Source organism: Arctopsyche grandis, chromosome 6, assembly GCF_051622035.1.
Source record: "Arctopsyche grandis isolate Sample6627 chromosome 6, ASM5162203v2, whole genome shotgun sequence".
In the NCBI taxonomy this organism is placed as follows: domain Eukaryota; kingdom Metazoa; phylum Arthropoda; class Insecta; order Trichoptera; family Hydropsychidae; genus Arctopsyche; species Arctopsyche grandis.
This window is the reverse complement of record NC_135360.1, coordinates 20,503,819-20,527,447: the sequence shown is the minus strand read 5'-3', so window position 1 is coordinate 20,527,447 and position 23,629 is coordinate 20,503,819. Positions and strand designations below refer to the sequence as shown.

General features: G+C 31.2%; 4 protein-coding genes across 7 annotated transcripts; 1 reads left to right on the top strand and 3 right to left on the bottom strand.

Annotated features, from left to right (window-relative positions):
• Positions 1-1,307: 1,307 nt before the first annotated feature.
• On the bottom strand, positions 1,308-6,282 carry LOC143912524 (regulator of microtubule dynamics protein 1-like). Of its 2 annotated transcripts, none has more exons than XM_077431809.1 (10): positions 6,063-6,282; positions 5,782-5,903; positions 5,055-5,133; positions 4,662-4,890; positions 4,365-4,581; positions 4,157-4,255; positions 3,672-3,787; positions 3,232-3,368; positions 3,051-3,147; positions 1,308-2,982 (listed from the first exon to the last, which is right to left on the bottom strand). In XM_077431809.1, the coding sequence occupies exons 2-10, from the start codon at positions 5,897-5,899 to the stop codon at positions 2,920-2,922; spliced, it is 1,155 nt and encodes a 384-aa protein (XP_077287935.1). In that variant the 5' UTR covers positions 5,900-5,903; positions 6,063-6,282; the 3' UTR covers positions 1,308-2,919. The 2 variants fall into 2 exon arrangements, with proteins under 2 accessions (XP_077287935.1, XP_077287936.1); XM_077431810.1 differs by having other exon boundaries at positions 5,782-5,913; positions 6,063-6,261.
• Positions 6,283-8,892: 2,610 nt separating this feature from the next.
• Positions 8,893-13,355, bottom strand: LOC143913398 (uncharacterized). The gene is made up of 14 exons (XM_077433141.1): positions 13,245-13,355; positions 12,849-12,992; positions 12,619-12,768; positions 12,399-12,532; positions 11,795-12,140; positions 11,501-11,719; positions 11,340-11,424; positions 11,018-11,239; positions 10,768-10,940; positions 10,558-10,689; positions 10,325-10,486; positions 10,056-10,243; positions 9,348-9,985; positions 8,893-9,248 (listed from the first exon to the last, which is right to left on the bottom strand). Exons 2-14 carry the CDS (start codon positions 12,945-12,947, stop codon positions 9,043-9,045), a joined length of 2,754 nt encoding a protein of 917 aa, XP_077289267.1. The 5' UTR covers positions 12,948-12,992; positions 13,245-13,355; the 3' UTR covers positions 8,893-9,042.
• Positions 13,356-13,546: 191 nt separating this feature from the next.
• Positions 13,547-18,102, bottom strand: Snx6 (sorting nexin 6). Of its 2 annotated transcripts, XM_077433909.1 has the most exons (12): positions 17,760-17,932; positions 17,080-17,202; positions 16,836-17,006; positions 16,644-16,765; positions 15,815-15,983; positions 15,578-15,737; positions 15,378-15,493; positions 15,172-15,281; positions 15,023-15,095; positions 14,820-14,837; positions 14,566-14,675; positions 13,549-14,485 (listed from the first exon to the last, which is right to left on the bottom strand). In XM_077433909.1, exons 1-12 carry the CDS (start codon positions 17,760-17,762, stop codon positions 14,392-14,394), a joined length of 1,269 nt encoding a protein of 422 aa, XP_077290035.1. In that variant the 5' UTR covers positions 17,763-17,932; the 3' UTR covers positions 13,549-14,391. The 2 variants fall into 2 exon arrangements, with proteins under 2 accessions (XP_077290034.1, XP_077290035.1); XM_077433908.1 differs by lacking the exon at positions 14,820-14,837 and having other exon boundaries at positions 13,547-14,485; positions 17,760-18,102.
• Positions 18,103-19,178: 1,076 nt separating this feature from the next.
• LOC143913120 (uncharacterized) lies at positions 19,179-21,052 on the top strand. 2 transcript variants are annotated; one of them, XR_013260690.1, is made up of 7 exons: positions 19,179-19,275; positions 19,380-19,662; positions 19,745-19,938; positions 20,236-20,348; positions 20,429-20,554; positions 20,681-20,906; positions 20,986-21,052. XR_013260690.1 is itself a non-coding variant. In XM_077432724.1 (6 exons), the coding sequence occupies exons 1-6, from the start codon at positions 19,239-19,241 to the stop codon at positions 20,843-20,845; spliced, it is 918 nt and encodes a 305-aa protein (XP_077288850.1). In that variant the 5' UTR covers positions 19,179-19,238; the 3' UTR covers positions 20,846-20,945. The 2 variants fall into 2 exon arrangements, 1 of the variants encoding a protein (XP_077288850.1); XM_077432724.1 differs by lacking the exon at positions 20,986-21,052 and having other exon boundaries at positions 20,681-20,945.
• The last annotated feature ends 2,577 nt before the right edge of the window (positions 21,053-23,629 follow it).

Here is a 23,629-nt window from a genome sequence, read left to right as displayed (position 1 = left end):
AATTTCGATCATGAAACGCTCAAAATTATGCGTAATTTCTGTTTTCGAAAGAAACAATAGCTCTATTTGGCGGAATGCACGGCTGACGTCACACATTCACAATGGCGCTGCTGTGCGTAGCATGTAATAACAATCGTTTGTACAACCATTAATGTCACACCTTTTTTTTCTTTTTTCACCTTTTTCAGAGCTATGGAGTCGGTTCAAAATTTACTGACTCTGACTCCGATTTTTTATGATTCGACTCCGACTACAACTTGAACGATTTTTGTAAGATGGACTTTTCTTGCCAGTGTATAAAATTTTTAATAATAAAAATAATAGTGACTTACAAAATATTAAAAAAATAAAGGAATTAAAAAATCACAAAAAAATGGACATTTAACCCGACTAATTGAATTGTTGCTAATGAAATAGGTATAAATAAAAAGTAAGTACATTATAAGTAAATTCGTAGTGTATGTATATGTATGAATTTCATGGTTCGGTGATTATTCCGCACAAAACGCTCTCGCGCACGTCACTAAAATCTCTACCATGAAATATCTGGTACCCAAAAATTACATCCATCGAGATTTACCGACGGGAAATATCATATTAACGAGAATTCGAGTGCCAGAAAAAAAGGTATTCGCGATTTTCGTGGCAAATATTGTCGTTTGCGCGATCGCAATGTGCGAAATAATCCATTTACCGAATTTCATACAAAAAAAATCTATTTAATTTAAAAAATGAAAATAAAAAATGTATGAGACGGAAGAAACAAGCGGTTTTGGCCACAATACATCAAAATACGACAATTCAACGATTTTATTTATATTGCAATTTAAATTCATGATGTTTATATGGTAAACGGGCTACGTCACAAAAGTGAATCGCTACCAGGATAACCGCCACTAAGAAAAATGTGTGAAATTCAGAAAACTGCGCAAATGAATGTTTTTTTACGAAATTTTTATTATCATTAAAAAAAATATTCGCGCAATAATATTTCCACAGTTTTCTGTACGCCGAATTCTCATACGCCGGGAGATCCGCGCACGCGATTTTCGTAGCGGCGATAGATGTTATCACCGATCCAATTTAAACACCGTTAATCACACTTAAACTTTGTATCAGTTAGTCTGTTCAAGAAACGAGCGACCTGGTTGACAGTGTTCGTAACTACCGGTTGACTGCAAAATATGCGTTACGCATATATACATATATATATATATATATATATATATATATATATATATATATATATATATATATATATAAATTTTTTAAAGTTTTTCTCAAAAATGAAACAAAAGGAACTTTTTTGGTATCTAAATTTATTGATATCTATATTACGTAATATAAAAAAGTACAAAAACAAAGTAATTTTTCTGGAATTTTGAAACGGAATTGACGGGTTTTTTTGGATTATTATCTGGTTTTGGCGGAGGGAAATACCGGAGCGCACATGCCGCACCACTACATCATGCACGACTGTATTATACCTATACTTTTACATTGTTGAAAAAAATAACTAACATAAAAAAAATGTTAGTTATTTTTTTACTTTGTGTTGGGAACTTTGTAACCACCGTGTATGAAAAAGCGAAGATACGTCCTCCTACGTCGAACGCCGAAGCGAAACTAATGACCACTGCATGTATATACACTAATACTGTCAACCAGGTCGCTCGTTTCTTGAACAGAATCTACTAAAATCTTACTCGTTAGGTTGTAATTTTTTTTCAAATTTGAAATTCGTTAAAAGTGGTACCACCCCTTGAATGTAAGTCTCCTCTTTTGTATTCTTTTTCAGATTTGTTTATCTCCAAAGCCACTCAGTGGATTGAGCTGAAATTTTTACATTTTTAATGCGTCACATTCGATTTTTTTACATATGTAGTTAAGATGTCACTACAATTTGTCATTTGCACAAATGATGAACGAAATGTGAATTTGACTTTTTGTCGTTATTTAATCGTTTAGGTAATTCACACCCCTCCAAATTTCAGTTTAAATAAAATTATCGTATGAATTACAGAATAATAAACGTCGATAGAAGAGATACCATATTTTAAAATAGTTGGCTAAAGAAGATTCAAATTAACGTATGTACTGCTATATCCTAACAATAAATTTAGATTCCCATTCCAAAAACCGTGACCCCCTCTCGCCTATGATTTAATACATTTATCAAAACACACAAGGGATTTTTAATAAAATAAACGCACAGGCTGTGGAATGTTGATAGTGTACTTATTTTGAATAAAATAACAATTAAAAAAATAATAAAATCCATCCAACACAAATTACTGATTATTGTCATACAAACTTCTTCTACAACAATCTAAATATTATTCCAAAATCGATTTAAGAAAAATTTATTTCATCTGTACAACAGAATTCAAATAAATTCCAACAAAGGCACATAAATTTTATTTTAACTATCAATAAAAAAAATGCTTATATTATTTGTGATAAAACGCACGAGTCTTAAATATTAAGAACAACAATTATGTATACATAAATAAATCAAAAACAAAATTAACGATCCTTTACTACATATTTATTATTTGGCGAGTGAGATGAACATACCAATAATTTGAGTAACTCATTTTAAATCGATTTCATTTTGGTATGTGATATTTCAAATCAAGGGACATTTTAACACAAATTACAATATTTAATGTTGTCCAGAAATTATGGCGATATTTTTGGTATTATATAATTTAAAAAATAGCCAATTAAAGTTAAATTTAACATTGGGTCCCCTCCAAATATATACATTTTTATGTATGTATTTATCTTTTTTTATGTATGTACTACATTCTCCACTCACCAAAGAATTATTTATAACATCATAATTAAAAGATGTAAATTTACAAAAAAAAAATCAATACTGGCACTTAAAAATCTAAGGCATGCAGTTCTATGACTTCAATTTCCATAGGAACTGTATTTTGTTAACAATTCTTCTACTTTTTCACTGACAACTTGATCCTGTAACAAAATAATAATCATAAAATGTCTCCTTATGTCAAAATAAGTGAAATACATAAACAAATTACATCAGATGTCCTATTTGTAATACTGTTGCAATCCTTGAGCCAGATTGCAGCTTCTTTATACATGTTTTTACCAATGTAACATTCTGCCAGTAATAACCTAAAAATCCAATATAATCAAAACATTGAAAAAAACAACTTAGTATACATAATATTTTTTATATATAAAAATTATTAAATGTACTTGTTTTCTTTCCATTGTACTTCGTGCAACTCTTCAGCCATTTTAAAATCCCTTATTGCATCATCATATGTCAATTGGGGTAGTTCACCGAACAATGCAGAAGCTGCCTTTCGTTCAAACCAACTTAAGCTTGCAATCTAAAAACATTCCAAATACATAGTATCATTGAAAATAATATCGCACTAAAAACAAATCTACATATTCAAATTCTAACTATATCCACATGAGGTGTTTCAAACATTGATAAAATCAATGACACGAAAAAATAAAAACATCAAAATTCTTGAATCGTTCTTCACTAATGTTAACTTAAATGTGTGATTATTAAATATTTTTCCAGCTGCCACTGATTTATGAATCATATAATACATATACAGATAGTAATCTGTGTATTTGAACTTCAGCTTCACATAAGGAAACGTAAAATAAGTAAAAGTCACCTCAAACACAAATCTTCCTCTCAAATGATACAAGCTGCCATCTTTTGGATTAAGCTGAAGTGCAATGTTAGTATGTTCGAAGAAAATTTTTCCATCTTTGATTTTATCAGAAGTACCTAAAATATTACCAGAAATTTTAACATCCATTACATATGCATATGTAAAAAAATTATAATATTTCGATTAAAATAAGTGGTTTTCAAAATACAATCTATTCCCCTTTATTGTAATTGTTATTAATTTTAGCAAATAAAACAGTGTGCAATAGGTAAAAGGTAACAGGTAATAGGTAACTTAAGTATGTAATATTAATCAAGGTAAAAAAGTAAAAAATAAATACATATTGAAATTAAAAATATAAGAAAAGATAAACAATTTAACCAAATCATGCTGCTGATAACTAATGTATCCAATGATGATTGGTATTTTAGCAAATTGTTTAATTTTTTTTATTTTTAATCAAATATGTAATAGAGATCTCATACCTTGATATTCACTTCTCATTCCAATGAGTATTGCATACCACTTATGAGTATTGTAATCATCAGGGTTGATTGATACAGCTTTTTCACCATATTCAATACCTGTAAATACATAAGATAAAAATAATCTTGTTTAATTACTTGTCAAATCAAAGATTTAACCACATATACAAACAATACTGATATATTTTATTATGACAAGTAATCACACCTTTATAAATGATATCTTTTTGCCTTTCACGATTGTTATCCTTTTTAAATACATTAGCCATCCGTTGACAATATTTGCATAATCTCCAAAGTACTTCTGAAAACTGCAAACTAGATAAATTTTCTTGGGTGTTATAAAGTGTCATTAAAATTTCATAAACACTCTTCATATCGTCATCAGATCCATCAAACAACAATGCGTCAATTCTTTCCAAGGACTGCAAACACAAAAAATATGAGGAAAATAGCACAGTGAACAAATATTTGCCTACATCATTTAGTAGTAATTCAAACATACCCATGAAAACTGATCTATCTTATTTTTGATTACACCATTTTGTGCAATACCATCTTCAGTCAAAGTAACATCATCTTCATCCCCTGTCTCATTGGAAAAATCGTAATACTCATCACTAGAACTGTCATATTCCGTTCCTGCCACTGATTTAAAATCAGCTTCACTAGCATATGACACACTTGCAGGTCCATTACTACGTCGCTTTCGTTTTTGCTTATTTTTTTCTAAACTGAAAAATTTAAAATCAAAATATTTTAAATATTAATTATAAACGGCATTTGTGTAAATTAATTTTTCGAATACTGAAATTTATTCTTATATCTTTTGAAATGTACTTTATAGCATAGTTGAATTAAAAATATTGTTCATTGAAGAAAATAAAGTCAAATGCACCTTTTTTTGTACTCTTTTCTCAGATCTTCAAGTTCATTTTGTAGAGTTATCAGTTGTGACTTTAAATGTGAATCATCACCTGAAATTTATTGATGAGTTAAAATATGTCTGGCAAAAACAAACAATATATTAAATATTAACTCATTATGGACCGCCTGAATTTTCGAAGAACTCTATGAAAGTCTGCATATTTCTATGGTGAAAATAATAGGTTTTGTAAATTAAACACAACTCCTAAATCTTTCAATCAATTGAATTAAAAATTGGAATACAGCCTCTATATGAATTTTTTGACTATGAATTATCAGATCAGTATTTCTCAAACTGTGGTGATTGCTGTATTTAATTTTTTATGAAATTTATATACATTTCAATATATTTTCACATAATAAACGATATTTATCCTATAGATCATTCACCATTGTCTTATTCATTTTGAATGAAAGATTCGATTTGAGAAGTATATATTTTACGCAAGAAAAAAAATCAATTTCAATATCTGGTGATTTGAAATCTTTTCTGAATATTATTGATATACACTTTATTTATCGGTATTATGCTGGTATGATATCTGTGAATGGAAGTTTGAAACTAAATCTTTTAAATAATACTTTTTTGTATGAATGGAATTTGAATTTGGCCATTGAATAATATTTGACTAAAAGCACTGCATATATGTTTACAGCCCATAGTGAGTTAACTATACACAAGTGACGTCGGTACTTACGATCTGTTCTTTGTGAATGCTGATTATTTCTAATATTTTCAAATAAATATAGCGATACAGCACCTACTATACCAGCTACGACAGCGGTTGACACAATTAAGATGTTGTCTAATGACATTATACTGAAAACAACTCAATATGACAAATAATACTATGAAAGAACGAATATTAAAAATGAACATAAAAAAATCAAGCATGAAAATTGTTATTCAATTTATTATCGTATTCAAAAATATTTACTGTAGCTATGAATATGTAGCGTGAAATAGTTGATAGCGTACCTTGCCCTACTTTAAATTCGGAAAACTACTGATTTTTCAGAAGGCTATTGACTCGAGACGACAACAAATGGCGGGATGCAGGAGCTATTGCATCTGCCGTAAGATAAATCGATTCAGATGAAACGGCGGGTCAAAGTTCCCCACAGACCGCGCACGACGACATGACAGCTGCCAGAAACACTAAAAACCGTTTGGCTTCAGTCAATTTAAAGTCGTCCATAGCCCCATAACCTAAGTTTACAAATGTTGGCATCAATTATTTTATAATCGACAAACATTTAAATACAGTTCACACTCCAAAATTCAAAATATATAAAAATTGAAATTGCATGCATCCAAAGTGGTAAATTAACGCCCATTGATCGTAAATTTATCTACTGCTCTCAATTAATAGTAAACATATTAAACGATATTAAAGTTGTTCACTTATATTGCGGAGTGGCTATTTTTACTTTATCTATGAACGTAGCAGTGGCGGCTCGTTTATATGGGCTGCGGGGCTACAGCCCTCCCACTATGGTACAAATGCATGCTATTTTTGCCGTCCATATGAGCTGCAGGGCTGCAGATCTCCCAGTATAGTACATTTGCATGCTATTTTTGTCGGAATTTGATCACCGGTATGGTCAACGAGCTATTACATCCCGATTAATCTCTGCAGCCCCCCCCCCCCCTTTATGAATTCTCACGAGACGCCACTGGTACGTAGTAACAATAGATGAAGTTTTGTGATCATGCGAAAATTCAAACTCGAGATTTTGACTGATTCGAACTCAAAATCGATCGTGATCACGTTTTCATGATCTAGAAAAAAAATGTGTGTGCTGTGTTTCTGTGTACCAGTGGATTTTTTTAACACCCCTCGTCCTATCGCATTGGCGCCGTCCACACACGATATCTACATACTATATTTCCATATCCAGTTCACATTGTAGGAATCTCGTCACCGCAATCGAAACATCTATTCCGACGGAGGATACATTTCTCACGCTCAACCATTGACGTCATCTCGAGTCGAAAAACTTCCACCCCAACAAATCAAGCGGAACGACGTGAAGTCGAAGAACACCTGCATCCATTAAAGTGCAGCTGTACAAACAACAGCTACATTTTAACCCATTGAACAAACATCCAGACTCACTGGAACAAAGGGCGATAAAAACTAAATCGAGTGGAACGACGCCACATATTCGAGAATATTCCACCCTAACAAATCAAACGGAACGAACCGCATTCCTCGCATCTCTTGCACACGAACCGCATACAGCGGACTACTATATAAGCCCGCACGGCGGGCTCAACATCAGTCAACAACCAGCAGCAGATCATGCTATACCAACAACCAGTCAGCTAGAAGCAGCCGACCAGCAACACAGCCAGACTCACTCAACCTGCAACAACCAACATGGAAGAACCGCTCCAGAACTCAGCCGAATCCAGCCGCTTCGAGAACTTCCAGAACTCAGCCGATTCCAGTCACTTTGAGAACTTCCAGGACATACCCGCTTCAACAACATATTTATACACTTGTATACCCAAACTATATAATAAAAATAAATTATTCAAACAAACACAACAGTGTTTCGTTAGGCTGGGATACGGTCAACACTACCTACCCCGCCTACAACATATTGCAACGTGTGGCTGCTATTTAGGAACTGGATATGGAAAATATTGCAAATATCAGTAGTAGAGATCGTGTGTGTGGACGGCGCCATTGAAACTTAGTATCGGTTACTGAAATTCTTATTGATACGACGTAACTTTTTTTAATTTTTAAGTTGACTGGAAATCGTACCTCCCCTTAAGGGGACACTTATAAAAGTGTCTTTTACTCTAAAGATTCGAGGTTTTTATATTTTTCTCTGAAACCTTTTGGTTTATTGAACTGAAATTTCAACCAAAAGTGGCAGTTTACTCTTGTTCGATTTTTCTTCCACTATTTTTTTCGATCCCTTAGACATGTGTATTCTTCACTAAAAAATTCAAGTATGTATAATTCTTGTATTGATGTGATGAAAATAAAAAAATCACTAAATTTAATAAACTGGAAGTGGGATATTTTCTTCATAGAAAAGTCAAAATTTTGTGACCACGATTCATTCAACACCCCTGAATGTATCAAGCTGAAAATTTATATTTTTATTCTTTATGTACTAATTTAGAATTGGTAAGGTTTTGGTCAGAATCGTAAGCCGGAAGCAGTTTTTTTTTTAAACAATATATCATTAGTTTATTTCGACCTTTTAAATTATATTTATTTTCTTGATATTTAATGTGTATAGTAATTATAGTGATTTTAAGTAATTCAAAATTTCGAACAAAATCGGAACAGAGCTTTTCAATCAACCAGAAGTAGAACTTTTGTCTCGTATTTTGTTTCTCTACATTTGCGCTCAATTTCTATCGAAAATGCTTGCTCCCATAACCGGTATGTGTGAACGTGTATGTATGTATGTTTAATTATCGACTTTTGTTTTGTGACCTTCTTATATTCCTCAAATACATAGATAAAGTCATGGGTTGGTCACATCCGATTTTTTTTTGGCTTGTTCTGAATAGTCATTGTTCTGCTTTGTCATTTTCCTGATTGTAAATGATTGTTTTGTTTTATGTTGTTTGATCCGGTTATAATTATTTGTAGATATTATTTGAATCTGACAGATCAATAATTTTTGGTCAATTTAAAAAAGTTTTGTCAGTATTTCACAAGATGCGATATTTATATATATACATATACATATTTTTAATATATTTATTTAATAATTCAATTTTATTCTTTAATATATATTATTTACCAAATAAAAAATGAAAGAGTATCTTATTTTTTCAAATGATTACAAGTAATAAATAACAAATTACTTTACTTTATAATAAATGATTAAAAGTGATCAAATAGGACATCATTTCTTATGCATGTACACAAATTATAATATATATTGCAGACAACAATAATCATTATAATAACACAAATATCAAATTATTTATTTGCAGAAACTGAAAACAAAGATAATGTAGTTTCATTTTCCTTTGCATCAGCAGCTTGTAAAATTTGTATGCTTTCTTCTGACGATTCTCTTTCCAAAATAATTGAGTCTGTTTCTTTTGAAATATTATCTTCTATTTCAATCATATTTTCCTTTTCTTTTCCGTAACTCTTTGGAATTTGCGGAAGAGGAAATGTACCTACATTAATAATAGAAATATACATATGTGCTATGTAAATATTTATTTATTCAAAACATCTAAAAAACTTCTTGAAAAAAAATTACAATGCCTACATACCTATGACACCTTGTAATTTATAGTCAACATCATTTTTACTAGATTTATCCTTTGGATTTAATTTAGTTTTCTCAATATTTTGACTTTTAGCAATAGTCCATAGTGGCGGCGTTATTTTAGAAGAATCTATCTTTATTGGCTCAAGTAATCCCTTCCTAGCTCTGAAGCTTGCACCCACCAAAAACGGGTTGTTGATATCTTTTATGTAATTCGGATCATCCTTATATGAATATTCATTAGAGTTTGTACAGCCTTCAATCAAAAATATTGAGTCATCTTCGTTTTGCACGACTTTAGCGTTTGAATTGTGATTTGAGGAATTTTTTGCACTTGTAATAGTATTAAGACTTTTATCTTGGTCAACACTGTGGGGAACAAAACGGTTTTCCAAGCTATCCGAGTGATTTTCATTATTGGTAAGATTATCCAATGTGGCGCTCTCTGTACTGTGCTGTGTCGAAACAGATAACTTTGGTCCGACATTATTAACTGGTAAAGAATCGGGAATATTTCCACTGATGTAACTAATTGTTGTTCCATTTGAACCCAAATTAGAATTATGATACGGACTCAGAGTATGCAAAGCAGGCGCTGATGGTGTATAATGATGTACACTACCCAATAACTCCTCTGTTCTTCTAAAATTTTAAATAATTATAAAAAAACGTTTCCTATAACTTACACATTTTACTAAATTAAAATAATTACCTTGTAAGTGGAATAATTACAGATTGTGGTAATCCTAAGTTGTGACCTGAAGCTGTGTAAATATTATGACTGAAATGATCCACTGTCGAATTTCCAGCAACAATCCCTGCTACTTCCATTACACCAATCTGTGTCGTACGCACGTGATATGGAAAATTCTTATTTGCAAATACAGGCAAAGTTAATAACTATAAAAAAAAACAATATCATTACATTAAAATAATACAAATATTTTTTATATTAAATAATATTTAAAACCAATTCTATACCAAGAAGGTGATGTGACCACAGAAAGTAATAAACATTAACACTGCAATTACAACGCTTTCTCTCACCCATTTATCTATATAATTGTTTGCAGTCAAGATAAATAGTGGACCAGCATAAAACCACATTGTTCCACACAAAGAAAATGGATAATAAAAAACACTCTGAAACAAAATTAAACCAAATCCATAATAATCGAAAAAATATATGCTAAAAAAACAGAACCTCTGACTACCTTTTCTGGATATTTCTTTATTGTAAATATGATGGCATACCCAAACATGAACCAAGCACAAATTCTTAAAACGATTAAACCATATCCAGCGGGACTCTCGTATAAATATAAAACTTCTCCGGGATCAAATATCTGTAAAATATTGGATACGCGATTATTAGTAGAAGTAAAATAATAAATATTCAAAAATATACATAATTATGTGTATACTTGTGCTTGGTATATAAAAAGAGCCATAAACGTGATAAAGTAACAACATATGAAAACAGTTAATTTGATAGTATATGCAACTTTTAATCTAGCTCTAGTGATCGTATATCCTTTTGCCATCAGTACCAATAGTAACAAATATGATATTTCAGATAATCCACATAAAAGTTGACCTTGGGAAAGAAATTATCGGTGAGAAAAATTAATTTAAAATAAAAGCATTTTATAAAATTCAATTTGTTATGCTCACCAACTGTTTTTGTACTGTTAGCACCGACACCGTTGACTGCATATTTTACATACGCAAGACTCTGCAACATAATTCCAGATTCTTGAAAACAAACAGAAGCCACAAACAACTTATATGTAGTATGTAACATTTGTCTTGTTTTCAATTCCACGCTGCACATCACTATTGCGAAAATCATCACAACATAAGCGAAACAAAACGCCATCAAAATAGGAAGAATATCTAAATAAAGAGAAATCATTTATGCCTAAATTTATCTTTATTGAATTTTACAAAATATCACTATCCGACTTTGTAAGTGTCATCATTCATTTTAACTTACAAAATTCATCCGCTGAAAAATGTTCATGCCAGTAATCTCCTGGTGGGCCATTAGTCATCAAAAATTTATATTTCACATCAAGGCCCTATAAACAAAAGTATTATACGTGATAAATCAATAACATCAACCTGTTTAGTGGGGGTCTCATCCTCATTACTAACTTTGTTTTCACCGCAATTACTCATTGCAATGAACCACCATCTCTCCCGCACTGAACGAAATCGTCTCATATTATGGCAAGCTATAACAAACTTCGTTTTTCTATGTGAAAGCAAAGGATCTCCTCCGGTAGGTCTGGGTGGATTTGGATTAAACTTCCTAATTTTACTTCGGTCGAAATTTTGAAGAGCGCTACGTTTTCTTATGGTCGAATGATTTTTCTGTAAAGCAGAAAATATAATTTTAATAACAATATCATTGACAAAAATATTTTATCGTAAACAATTACTAAGCACCTCGTCAAGGGGATCAAAAAGTTCTTCCACATCTTCAAAATTTAGCCTGCCAGTGTCATTTATATTTTTTTCTCCATGCGAAAACATCGGTTCTTCATGGAAGTTTTCCAGAATTTCAAACTCTTCATTGGCATTTAGAATACTATCTGTTATATTTTGGTCTTGTAATAATCCAACATCCGTAGTTGACGACGAACCAGCAATCTCATTAGTTTCAGTAGTAATTAAAAATTGATCATAATACCTGGGGTCTTCCGTACTAGAATTTCTATTCGAATCGGTCTTATTTTTTCTACCTGTTGATTTATTTGGACGTTTGGTCGCATTTTTTGGTTTTACAGTCGTTCTATTAGGTAAAATATAGCAATTTAAAAAATATAACTTAAATTCTAACATAACTACATACATATACATAGTCCATCGACTGTAGGAAGACAGGTAAAACGCACATGCTATCCCTTACATCTCATCTTGACCAATAACATTTCGCCCGTACAATGTTCTATTATTTGCACGAAATGCTATTGGTAGAGAGGCAGTGTAAGGAACAGTATGTATGTTTTTCTTAAGTGTCTTCCTACTGCAATATTGACCAAAAATTTACCCCGGATTCGAAAATTCTTGTTCAACTGGTTTCATAACACATCCCGAAAAATCACTTTCTGGGTACCAATGTGATAACGGAATCACTTGATTTTGTCCAGCTCGGTTTAATACACCTTCTCTCTCTATACAACTCTAATAATTATATATAGATAAGTATTTGTAATATATGTACATATTTTTTTATTCAATTTTTACTAATGATTAATAATATATTTTACCTTATTACTATGATAAACACTAGGCCACTGACTGTCATCATCATAATACAATAGTAAATTGGGTACACCTATATCACGACTGAATTCAATTTGATATTCAAATTGGCCATCATAGGAGAGAAAACAAAACCTTGCTAGAAATGCCCAATGCTGGAAATATAAGGTTTTTCATTAATTTATATTTAATCTTCCGTTTATATATTATAATAATAGTAATTCAATAAAACTACTCTTGTGGTTTGCAAATGTCCTTCAACCCATTTTGAATTTACTGTTACAAATGAAGACAATATCACTACGAGTATGAATTTTAGTTTATCGACTATCATTGTTGGGCATTATCATCATATATTCAATCCAATTTTTGAAATCCACTGTCGAAGAAAAAATAAAATAAATAATCATCAAAATTCAGGTTATATTTATTTCCAAACACTTTTAATTTTGAATTATGATACTCTATTATTTATTTTTAATTTCATGTATATACATACATGCATACAATATACATTTTAATGAAACGTATGAATCTATTTGGCAATGACGCGTTTGAAACATTACCTTTAAATGCACGAAAATATGATAGTATTTGATGTGGATATTCAATGGCATTACACAAAACTTACAGGAATAAATCTCAGATAACAATTATTACAATATTATTTCAATATATGACTATTTATCAGAAGCCAAGGATGAAACGTCATTGTATTCACCAATAAAACATAGACGTTACTATAGTAACGATGAGACACAACAAATATCTATTGATGAATTATTCAAGTATTTTATACATATGTATTGGATAAGTTCTTTTGTAAATATATTATCAAAATTGTAATAATTTAACATAATTGGAGAGAAAGTCTATGATAGAGACTTTAAAAAAAATAAAGAGTAAGAAGGGAAATGACAAAATAAAACAAAACTACAGTCCAATATATTTATTTCGATAACCATACATATATATTTTATAGGTATAAAAATTTTAACATAAGAATCATTTAGCGTGTAAAATACACAAAAAAATTATAATAATGGCCTTGTTCTGGAATTTTAATTCGTACAAACTAGGCTATTCCAAGGAATAAACCGAACCATTCGATTAAACATAAAGAGAGAAATTATGCAAAAATGTAATAAAATATGTGCTCTAAATAACAATATAAAAAAAATAATAACTACGATAAAGATCTTGCTACAGAAACGTTTTTGCAAACTTGGACCCATATTTGATCTCTGCAAAATTTCGTAATTTCCGAATTAATACAATATAACTCTTGTTTTCCAAATCAAATTTGTTCATTCAACCAAAAATAAAAATATATAAATATATTTATTTTCGTATCGGCTTGTACAGTATCCGCTGAAATTATTCAATCGTTTAAAAACAAACGGACAATTTTCAATGGATTCTGAATAGTTTGATATCAGCCTCTATCAATACTTAACCAATTTATGAAAAATCCTATAAATCGTAACACTTAAACTACACATAATATTCAGTAAATTCTTTAGATTTTTACATACATTTTTTTTAAATATACATATACGTATGTACATACACTATAATCGTACAGTCTATAATAAAATTTTCAGGCATATTTTTAATTTTATTTATAAAAATAAAGATATATAATCATGCATGTTTTACTGGGCTTATTTTTCTAAAATATTTTTTTAAATTGAAAGGAAAATATAATGCTAATCCGTATTGAACGTATGGAATCCCACTTTTACATGATTAGCAGTAAATGTATTGCAAAACCATATTTATTGACACTCTTGCAATGCGACTATCGATCTTCTGAAAAGCTCTTGTTGTGCCCTGGCATGTTTTATTTCCAATTCAGCCAGTTCCACTAAGCTGAAATGGATTAAATTCATAAATATCAATATGTATGTATTTAGTTAATCAAAAAAATTAAAGAAAATCAATAAACGCACCTCTTTTTAAACGCATGAACTCTTCTAACACGAAAGTCGACGAGTTCTTCCCTACCACGAGCTGACATCGCTTCAAATCGAGCACACGCCGTAGATTGAGCTTGCTCTGCCTGTTTCAACATCAATTCATAAAAATTAATAAAAAACTTTGAAAGATTGAGATTACACACATAGCATTTGTCACAAAAGTAAATTTACAATATGGTCCATGCTAAAATAGTAAAATTACTATGGAAACAATTTAATACGCATACCTCTTGAACTTCCATTGGCTATTGAAAAAAAAAATCAAAATATTATTTATAAACGTATAACAGTTTGAAAATTAATGGAAATCATAATGCTGTTCCAATATTTTTTTTTAGTATACGTTATAAAATATTATAAATTTAATTTTCATTTGTGAGACATGCAACTGATTAAATAATAAAAAAATATATAGAATAGTTTATCTCACCGCATGTACATCTTTATTTTTGGTACGAGCTTTTTCCAAACTTCTGTTAGCTGCTTCGTAAGTCTGAAGACACCTATACACAAAGAAAAAATTTGTTTTCAATGAAACAAAACGAAATATTTAAAATTTGACCAAATTAATCAAACTACCTCAATCGTCTAACTAGAAGGCACTTAGCTGCATGTGAATCTCGTTGATAATATCGAAACGTATCTGCTAATTTTAAATCTTGATCAGATGCCACTCTACCTTCAATTTTCTGCAACAAACAAAAATTTACCAAAAGTTAATGAATTTAAATATATATATATATATGAACATATATTCGTACGCTTTGCAATAAAAAGAAGAATACCCTGCATTTTTCGAATGTCTCCGATACTTTAGTAAGGAATCGTTCCATCGGTGGCTGTTCCAATGTGGCTAAATGCAGAATGCAACTAGAAAGCTTTATATATGAATCAGCAACTTCTGCAAACAGAAAAAAAAATCACAATATAAAATTAATATTGATTGATTTTATATGCTAATCATTGTTAGTAAATGGTACTGAACCTTTATGTTTACTGGTCATTTTGTCAGCCCTTTGTGTAGATTCTTTTAAATTGTTGTGATACTCGGACAAGAACGTCATTTCCTGTTCAAAAAAGTCATTTACATCTCTGACGGTAGCGCTCAAATATATTTCATCAGTTGTATTACCAAAAGATTTTACCTAATAAAATTAAAAATTGTTATATTACTTAGAAACGTATTCTAAGATTACATAAGGACAATTTGAATTCGACTAACAAGTCCGCCGAGAATATCTAATTTTCTCTTTGGCTTAGCACATAAATCCTGGTCGTACTCCAGGAAGACTCTCAAATGAGAATCATTTCTGAAAACTGGATGAGCAGCAAGTCTTGTCAAAAAAACTTCGTGCATGGCAACAGTCTTTTTGAATGTCGCCAAATATTCACTAAAAATAATGTAACAAATTATATACGAATTAAAAATAAATTAAAACAAATAAATCAGAGCTTCGAACCGGAACTGCACTGAAAATTGAAAACAGTAAAAACCGTCATTTTTTACCAGAACGAAAACCGGAACCGAACCGAATAAACTGATTAATTTTTACATAATATTGATAAATAACCGATTTTAACATAATAATAATTATTAACCGATTAATTTTTAAATAATAAGTACATGTACATGTTTAAAAACGCTTGTTAACATATGTAATTCCCCACTTAAGTCGTCAAAAATTCTCAAAATTGCATCATGAAATTTGAAAAATATGCCAGTTTTTTATTAATACTTTTTTATAGTTTCGAACAAAAAAAATCGGGCCACAAACATTTATAATATTTTTTTCAGTGCGACCCTCGAATCCTTAAAGGACGGAAACACCAATTAAACCGGCAATTGGCACCCGGCTATCATACAAGTACCATAAAACGTTCTAAATTATGGTAGAAAATAAATTTTTAATACAAAAAAAAATAAATTGCTTGGAGCCGAACCGAAAACCGATAAAACCGTTATTTTTTCCAGACTGATATATATTTTTGGACTTGAACGGGAACGGAAAAAATAACTGTTCGAAGCCCTGAAATAAATCCACAATCCATACTCTTCCAATTCTTCTTTCATTTTTAAAAACTCCCCTCTCGTAAGGGCACCTTCACCTTCGCCTAATCTCTGAAGTTTTTCACGACTAGCATCAAAATCTGGACGGGGTGGCGCTGGAGGAATCTGAAAATATAATAAAAATTCTTGAATAAATAATTACATACATACGCCTTATTTTTAGAAAAATACTTACAATAAATCCAGCATATAGCTCATTCTCTTCAAATCTATCATGTAGCCAAATGAACTCTTCATGTTGCCTGACAACAAAGAAATCGGACTTTTGAAAGTCGGGCAATGAAGTCCTTGTATGAACGGTAAACTTCACCTTGTCTTTTTCACTTAAAGCATCTGATATATCAACCTAAAAATAAACTCAAAAGCATAATACAAAACACTTCAGGAGCATTACTTTATTTTATTGTAAAAAAAATCACCAGCAAGCTATTATCAGCTAAAGAAACATTTTCGCTCTTCACTCCTTTACTCGGTACGACCCGATTATCATTGGTCGGAGCTGGAGCTGGATTCACTTGCGAAGCACTCTCATCGATAGTCTCCTGAAAGTCAAAATTAATAGCACATTGTATTAAAAATAAAGTAATAAAATTGTGCACATGTAAATATTAAAATAATCATTTACTGATAACCCTACCAGATGGTCTGTAAAAATGGATTGACCGAAATGTACACGCTACAGATAAAAGGCACTAGTTCATTAGTAATGGCAAATAATATTAAGTTATACAAAATAAATGGGGCAACTATAAAATCTGAGTATGAGACATTTAAAAGCGATATTAGTAGATCAAACAAAAATTCACACAAATATTATGTATTTGATCAACTGCATTTAACGTTCAACGTATGACAATAAAAAGTAATGTGATATTAATAATCGCATTATGCACAATGAAGTAGACACTGTCAATGACAGTACAATAACCAAACATGAACCAACTTCATTTCGATGAATTCATAAGATACATTGACGCTAATACTTTGACATGGATTTACATTGGAAACGATATCATATGGAGGCGGTTAAATCATTTTGTATGTGAGGATAATATGGGCTTTTGTTGCAAGCGAAATACGTCGAACGATGTGATCTCACCATAGCTTCGTCTGCTGGTGAAGAGCTGGTCTGATAGTCCAAGAGCGATGTCGCGAACAAGTCTCACAGTCAATGTCACTGCAATATCTACACTCTACACTCTGCACGCCGAAAGCCACAAGCTACAATCTCAAGTCACACGTCAAGCGGCACACACATACGACTACAACTACATCTACATCTACATTTCAAGCTTATCAAGCCGGCTATTCTATACTCGCGGTGATGAAGCTCACTGACGCCATTTAATTGGCCGTAGCACTCGTAGTACATTATAAACTCATATAATACATTGTACAAAATGGAGGTACTGCGTGCTATAATGGCTACCATATACGAACATATGGTGAAAAAGAGAATTGTACATACAATTACTCCACAACGCCAGGGAACGGGATCCAAATATTGCAGTCCTTGGCCATATAATAGTTGTTGGCCATTTTGATTAAGCTTTAGAATCGCCCCACACTAAATCGACATTTATAGAAAATTCATATTGGCGTTGTGGAATCAGGAATTTTTTGAAATCGGTTTAGTTCTGTCATGTGGATTCGACCCTCTTTTTACACACCGATACTCCAAATACTGCCGGTCGCATTTCTTCATTACATGCTGGACAAGTTGGAATATCATCGTCTAATCCTTTTTGGATCAGCCACGATATAATTTCTTCGTGATTATCTAATATTCTTAAAGTTAACCCTTTCATATCGATATATAGTACCCCAAAATTCTTGTTTTTTCAACTATTTGTTAAATAATAATAGCATCTAGCTGAAATTTATTATATTCCACAAAGATATTCTAATGAATCGAACGCAAAAAAAAATCAAAAATACTCATGGATAATAAAGATATTGACCTTTAAGAACATAATGAACATGAGATGCTTGCGAAAAAAAATAACAGTTTTTTTTACGTAAACACGCATTTTTTTCCTTATTCAGCCAGTCCGAGGTGTATTTAAAGTGGCCCCGCCATTTTAATAATGAATACGAGCACCATCAAAGACACAAAACCCTGTGATTTAGTAATATCATAGGGTTCTTAATTTTTAGTTTTAAAATTCAAATGATTAATAACGTGGCCAATTTCGATCACGATCACAAAACATCTGACACCTGAAAATTCTATTTATCGAGATTTACCCACGTGAAATATTGGTAAATGGATTATTGTGCAAATTGCGATCGCGCCCACGATAATCGTTGCCACTAAAATCGTGAATAGGGAATATCTGGCACTCGAGTTCTCGTTAGTAGTCATACTAACAAGATAATACGTATTCGCGATTTTCGTGGCAAAAATGGTCATTTGCACGATCGCAATGTGCTAAATAATCCACTTACCAATTAAAATACACTGAAAATAAAATATATAATATAATTGAATGTAATAGCCGGATAAATGATTGTTATTACCTTTTAAGCTGTCAGAGCGAGGCGGTTCGTTGGGGCATTTTCCGCATACTTTATTATCATGGATAGTGACATTCTGAGAAAGGGCAAAAATGACTGTAAGTACTATTTAAGTTTAAATTTACATGCTATTCTTTAAAAGCAGTGGACGTATAAAAAAAATTGTATCTAGAATTCAATAAACCTAATATATTTCTTGCAGCCGATTTTGAAGTTACCGGAGTGTCGAGGAGCGGTCGAGTTCGTAAAAAAAGCTCAAAACTATTGGACTTCGAATCTCCCGATGATATAGAATCTAGACCTCGAAAAATTCCTGTATCGAGACCCACCGGAATCTCTCACCCAAGCCACAGAACTGTAGTTCGAGAACCCGAGCCTGAATCTGATGTTGACATTCAAAATGATACCAAAAGTGAAACTGAGGAAATGGAAGGTGGATCGAGTGACTCCGACTATTACGATCCCACACTTGACAATCAAGATAGGTTTGATCCTCTTTCTTTGTAATTCGTAATTAAATATTTAGGGAATTCTTCTACTTACTATATGTTTATATTTCTATCATAGCTTGGACTCGATGGATTCCGAAGATATGGGTCTATCTGATGTTGATAATAGTTTCAATTCATCCGGTGAACATGCAAACAGAAGTGTGATGAGGCCGGGGAATTCATTATATTTCATGGAAAGATCCAGTAAAAGAAAATCAGCACTTTCTGATTTTAAAGATAGCAAATCAAAATCTCAGCGCAGAGATCGAGGTTGTTATACTTCATATACATATTTAATTTTTTGCCATAAAATAGGGAACATTCGAATTTTCAATCAAGTTTTTCCAATAATGGTTCAACTTATTTAAGACACCTATTGCTTATTACCTTCTTGTTTAATTTATAGATACACATAATGGATACTTATATCCTTCGTATTCATATCATGTTCTCAAACGAAAAACAATGAAAAATACTTAAGAACCATATCTAATATAAAATATACCATGAAACGTATAAAAAAAAATAGATGATTGATGTTGTTTTATTCTATTGATGTTTTTGTAGGTGGGAATAAAAGTGGTTCTTCATATCTTCAAAATCACTCAACTCCGCTACAACCAAGATCCAGCTCTAGAAATCGACACTCTAATATTAAATCATCCTCTCTCAGCAATTCTGTATGTCATTTTTTATATTGTTATTATTTTTTATATATGATGATGGTTGTTTATTATATATGTGAACTGATTTTTTACAGTTAAGCATTAATATGGGTGGTAGCCTTCGTGGGAACGCTGCTGTTATGTATGTAGATGTCGGAGCGCATCTTCGTTTACTTGGAGAAAGTCTTGCCATTATTGGAGAGAGACTTAAAGAACATGAGGTTTGATTATAATTCTACTTTTATATATAAATATATAATATATCTTTACACTAACGTAATCGAATTTATGAGTTCAAGTAATAATATTATCATTCATACTCAATACGGATTTTTTTTTTTTTTCAGGGACAAATTGCAGTTTCAGGCTCAGTATCTGTCTTGTTGGACACTTTATTGTGTTCTTTGGTACCCCTAATTTGTCTTACAGCACATTTGCCATCAATTGCACCTCCATTACCACTGCTGCACGATACTTTGGATAACATTGCATACATAATGCCCGGATTATAAATTTTCATTTTATATACAATATAAACTTTAATTTTACATATATGTATATGAGTAAATACTTGTAATTATATTGTTTTGAAATTATATTTCAAATAAATTATAATTCATTTTTATTCTTTCTTGGAATCTTTAATTTATAGTTAGATGGAGAATAATTTTTTTACATATTAAATATAAATCGAATGCAGAATAATGAAATGTAATTCATGATGAATATATACAAATAAGTATTTTTATTAATTTTGAATGAAATAAATATTAAAAGGAGACCGTAGAAATTTTCCTGGTCCTTCTAATTACATTCCATTCGCTCCGACTATTATATTTAAAAGTATGTACATGTTTAAAAATTTCCATCGGTGACCAAACCGCGCAAAATAGCAAAGTTTCAAAACGATCGGAAGACTAGAAAGAGATACTGAATCGTTAGTGAAGTGAAACATAGAAAAACCTTGTAAAAATCGCCCTGTTTGATATTACGTTGTCGCTCCAGGGGGTGATTTTGGGACGGTCTGTGCTAGACGTGCCACATTTTTTTCGCATGTTAAAAGTATCTAAAAAAAACCCATTTGCAATGTTTCTTTCTGTGTTTTCACCCTGATGCTATCAACTGAGGAGTCATGGGTTGTGCTGCTGGCCAGACCTTGGATATGTTTCCCCATAGCAATGTTTTGGCATTCTTATTTGCAAATGTCATGGCAAATATCTTATTTGGCACCAAAAAAAATATTAATAATTTTTTTTGTCGTAATCTGCGGTTGAGACCTGGGTCTGATTTGGCAATTCTAAGTGAATAAATTTATTTTAAAGTTAGAAGTATTCGAAATAAAGTTAAAATTATTCTCAAGTAAGGTAACAAGTAAATGGTATCTAATTTTAAATGCAAAGTAGCCGAACTAAAGTTCCATGTACTTTGTGAATAGTATCAAAAATAAATTTCAATTATGTACTCCCCTTATTTTGACAGGTGTTGTACTTCCAGGAAAATATATAAAAATATATTCATCAAAATTTCAGAAAATATTTAGATACAGAAACATTTTCTTTATTCTATGTGTACAATTGCCATTCAACTATATGTTGGTTTTATTAGGCACCACTGATAGAATACACGCTTTTTATCTATTTTTATTCCTGTAATGAAACCTCGTTCAAGATATCCTGTATTTCTTTCCATTCGGGTGCTATTTGAAGCGCCCATTTGAACCGCTTAGTATATCCCAAATTTAATTTCCACTTATTTATATATTAATAAGCGAGTGTGATAAAAACCTCCAATTATTTTAGTCATTTTGTTTGAATCCACTTTGGATCAGTGGACGGACAAATCGAACAATTTTACGAAACGCAAAGCACGTAAAAAACGGGACGTGAGGTCAACCTATTTATAACGTAAACGAACGTGTATTGAAGAATAATCTTGAAGAGGCTATTAATGCCATTACTATTAAATATGAAACGTATGAACGTATACACTTCAGAACACGCGCTAACACTTGCGACATCTGTTGATAAAGTGCCGAAATTTGATGTCGCAACATAAAGTCGCAGCTTAATAATTGTTTTTCAAAAGTGAAGCGCAAACCTAATAACTAGAGAATAACGGAGGAATATAAACCAAAAGTGAAGCTAATATAAACCCTGTCAAAGCACCACAACCAAAGGTCAACTTAGTCGTCATATTGTTGTAGGCGCCTTAAATAAATAAACGTAAACGATCACAAAATACTAAAATCTGGATCGTTCTCAATCAACTGTTTTTAAAACACTTTTTCAAAAATTTTGACTTCAAATTCTAATTATTTTCAATACCCACTACTTATTTCAATCCAGTAAGTTTAAAAATGAAGATCAAGAATTAAAGCATTGATATTTGAAATAAAAGTTTGAAACTAATAACTTTTATTATAAAGTGACGAGACTGGTTACTGATATTTATAAAATATTTATCGTGTGTGTAAATCTTGTACTTAACTAAAGGGCTTACTTGAATAGTGTCAAGAATTCCCGGACTTTTCAAATGATTTCCAGTAAATCAATAGTGTGTCGTTAAAAAGACAGCTCACCTGAAAGAAAATCTTAATTTTCACAATGAGGTCATAGAGGAAATCTGTTATTGAAATGCGTGAGCGATCTACAGAAAAAAGAAAGATGACATCATCAATACTTACCTCGCATCGTTTTGTTCTCGAAAAACTTACTTAAAAAAAATCATACCAAAATTTATTTCAAATAACTTTTCAAAACATTTTCCTTTGTTTTCAAAACAAACCATTTGTTTTTCCTACAGTAAAATACAATACTTGTTCACACATACAGATTTTCAATAAATTACGATAACTACTAAAATTGATTCGACCGTTAACTACATCTTCTAATTTATAATTTTGAAAAAGACTTTGTGTGTATGTATGTATGTACAATGTAAGTTTTGGTTCGTAGAATCTTTGGCGTTAAATTTAATAAAAAAAAAACAAATGAATATTCAAAAATCTTAAATAAAATAAAACTTCTCAAATAAATTTAATAAAACGCTTACTATTAGATTAGCCATGTTTAAGCGGTTTATATTACAAATACCGAGTGAAGCCGGGTAAAACCACTACGTAGTACATAATAAAACGTGACGTTATAAAAAAATCTAATTCAAAGGACTAGAAATGTGCTCAAAGCTAACCTAAAACTACAGTCGTTTACCACTTGGATTACAATATGAGTAACACATATAACGTAAATGAACACGCCAATAACGTAAATGAATATATTTCTATCGGTTAGTAATGA

Bases quoted from the DNA above. Each gene is read 5' to 3' on its own strand.
- LOC143912524 (XM_077431809.1), bottom strand. From the start codon at position 5,899: ATGTCATTAGACAACATCTTAATTGTGTCAACCGCTGTCGTAGCTGGT. The intron at 4,582-4,661 runs GTATGTTTGAAT...TTGTGTTTGCAG, and splicing joins AGATAGATCAGTTTTCATGG to TCCTTGGAAAGAATTGACGC. The intron at 3,369-3,671 runs GTGACTTTTACT...GAATGTTTTTAG, and splicing joins GAGGAAGATTTGTGTTTGAG to ATTGCAAGCTTAAGTTGGTT.
- LOC143913398 (XM_077433141.1), bottom strand. From the start codon at position 12,947: ATGATAGTCGATAAACTAAAATTCATACTCGTAGTGATATTGTCTTCA. The intron at 11,720-11,794 runs GTGCTTAGTAAT...TCTGCTTTACAG, and splicing joins TTTTTGATCCCCTTGACGAG to AAAAATCATTCGACCATAAG. The intron at 11,425-11,500 runs GTTAGTAATGAG...TTTTGTTTATAG, and splicing joins GTAATTGCGGTGAAAACAAA to GGCCTTGATGTGAAATATAA.
- Snx6 (XM_077433909.1), bottom strand. The intron at 16,766-16,835 runs GTAAGTATTTTT...TTATATTTTCAG, and splicing joins AGCTATATGCTGGATTTATT to ATTCCTCCAGCGCCACCCCG. The intron at 15,282-15,377 runs GTATTCTTCTTT...TGTTTGTTGCAG, and splicing joins AGACATTCGAAAAATGCAGG to AAAATTGAAGGTAGAGTGGC.
- LOC143913120 (XM_077432724.1), top strand. From the start codon at position 19,239: ATGGATAGTGACATTCTGAGAAAGGGCAAAAATGACT. The intron at 20,349-20,428 runs GTATGTCATTTT...GATTTTTTACAG, and splicing joins CATCCTCTCTCAGCAATTCT to TTAAGCATTAATATGGGTGG. The intron at 20,555-20,680 runs GTTTGATTATAA...TTTTTTTTTCAG, and splicing joins AGAGACTTAAAGAACATGAG to GGACAAATTGCAGTTTCAGG.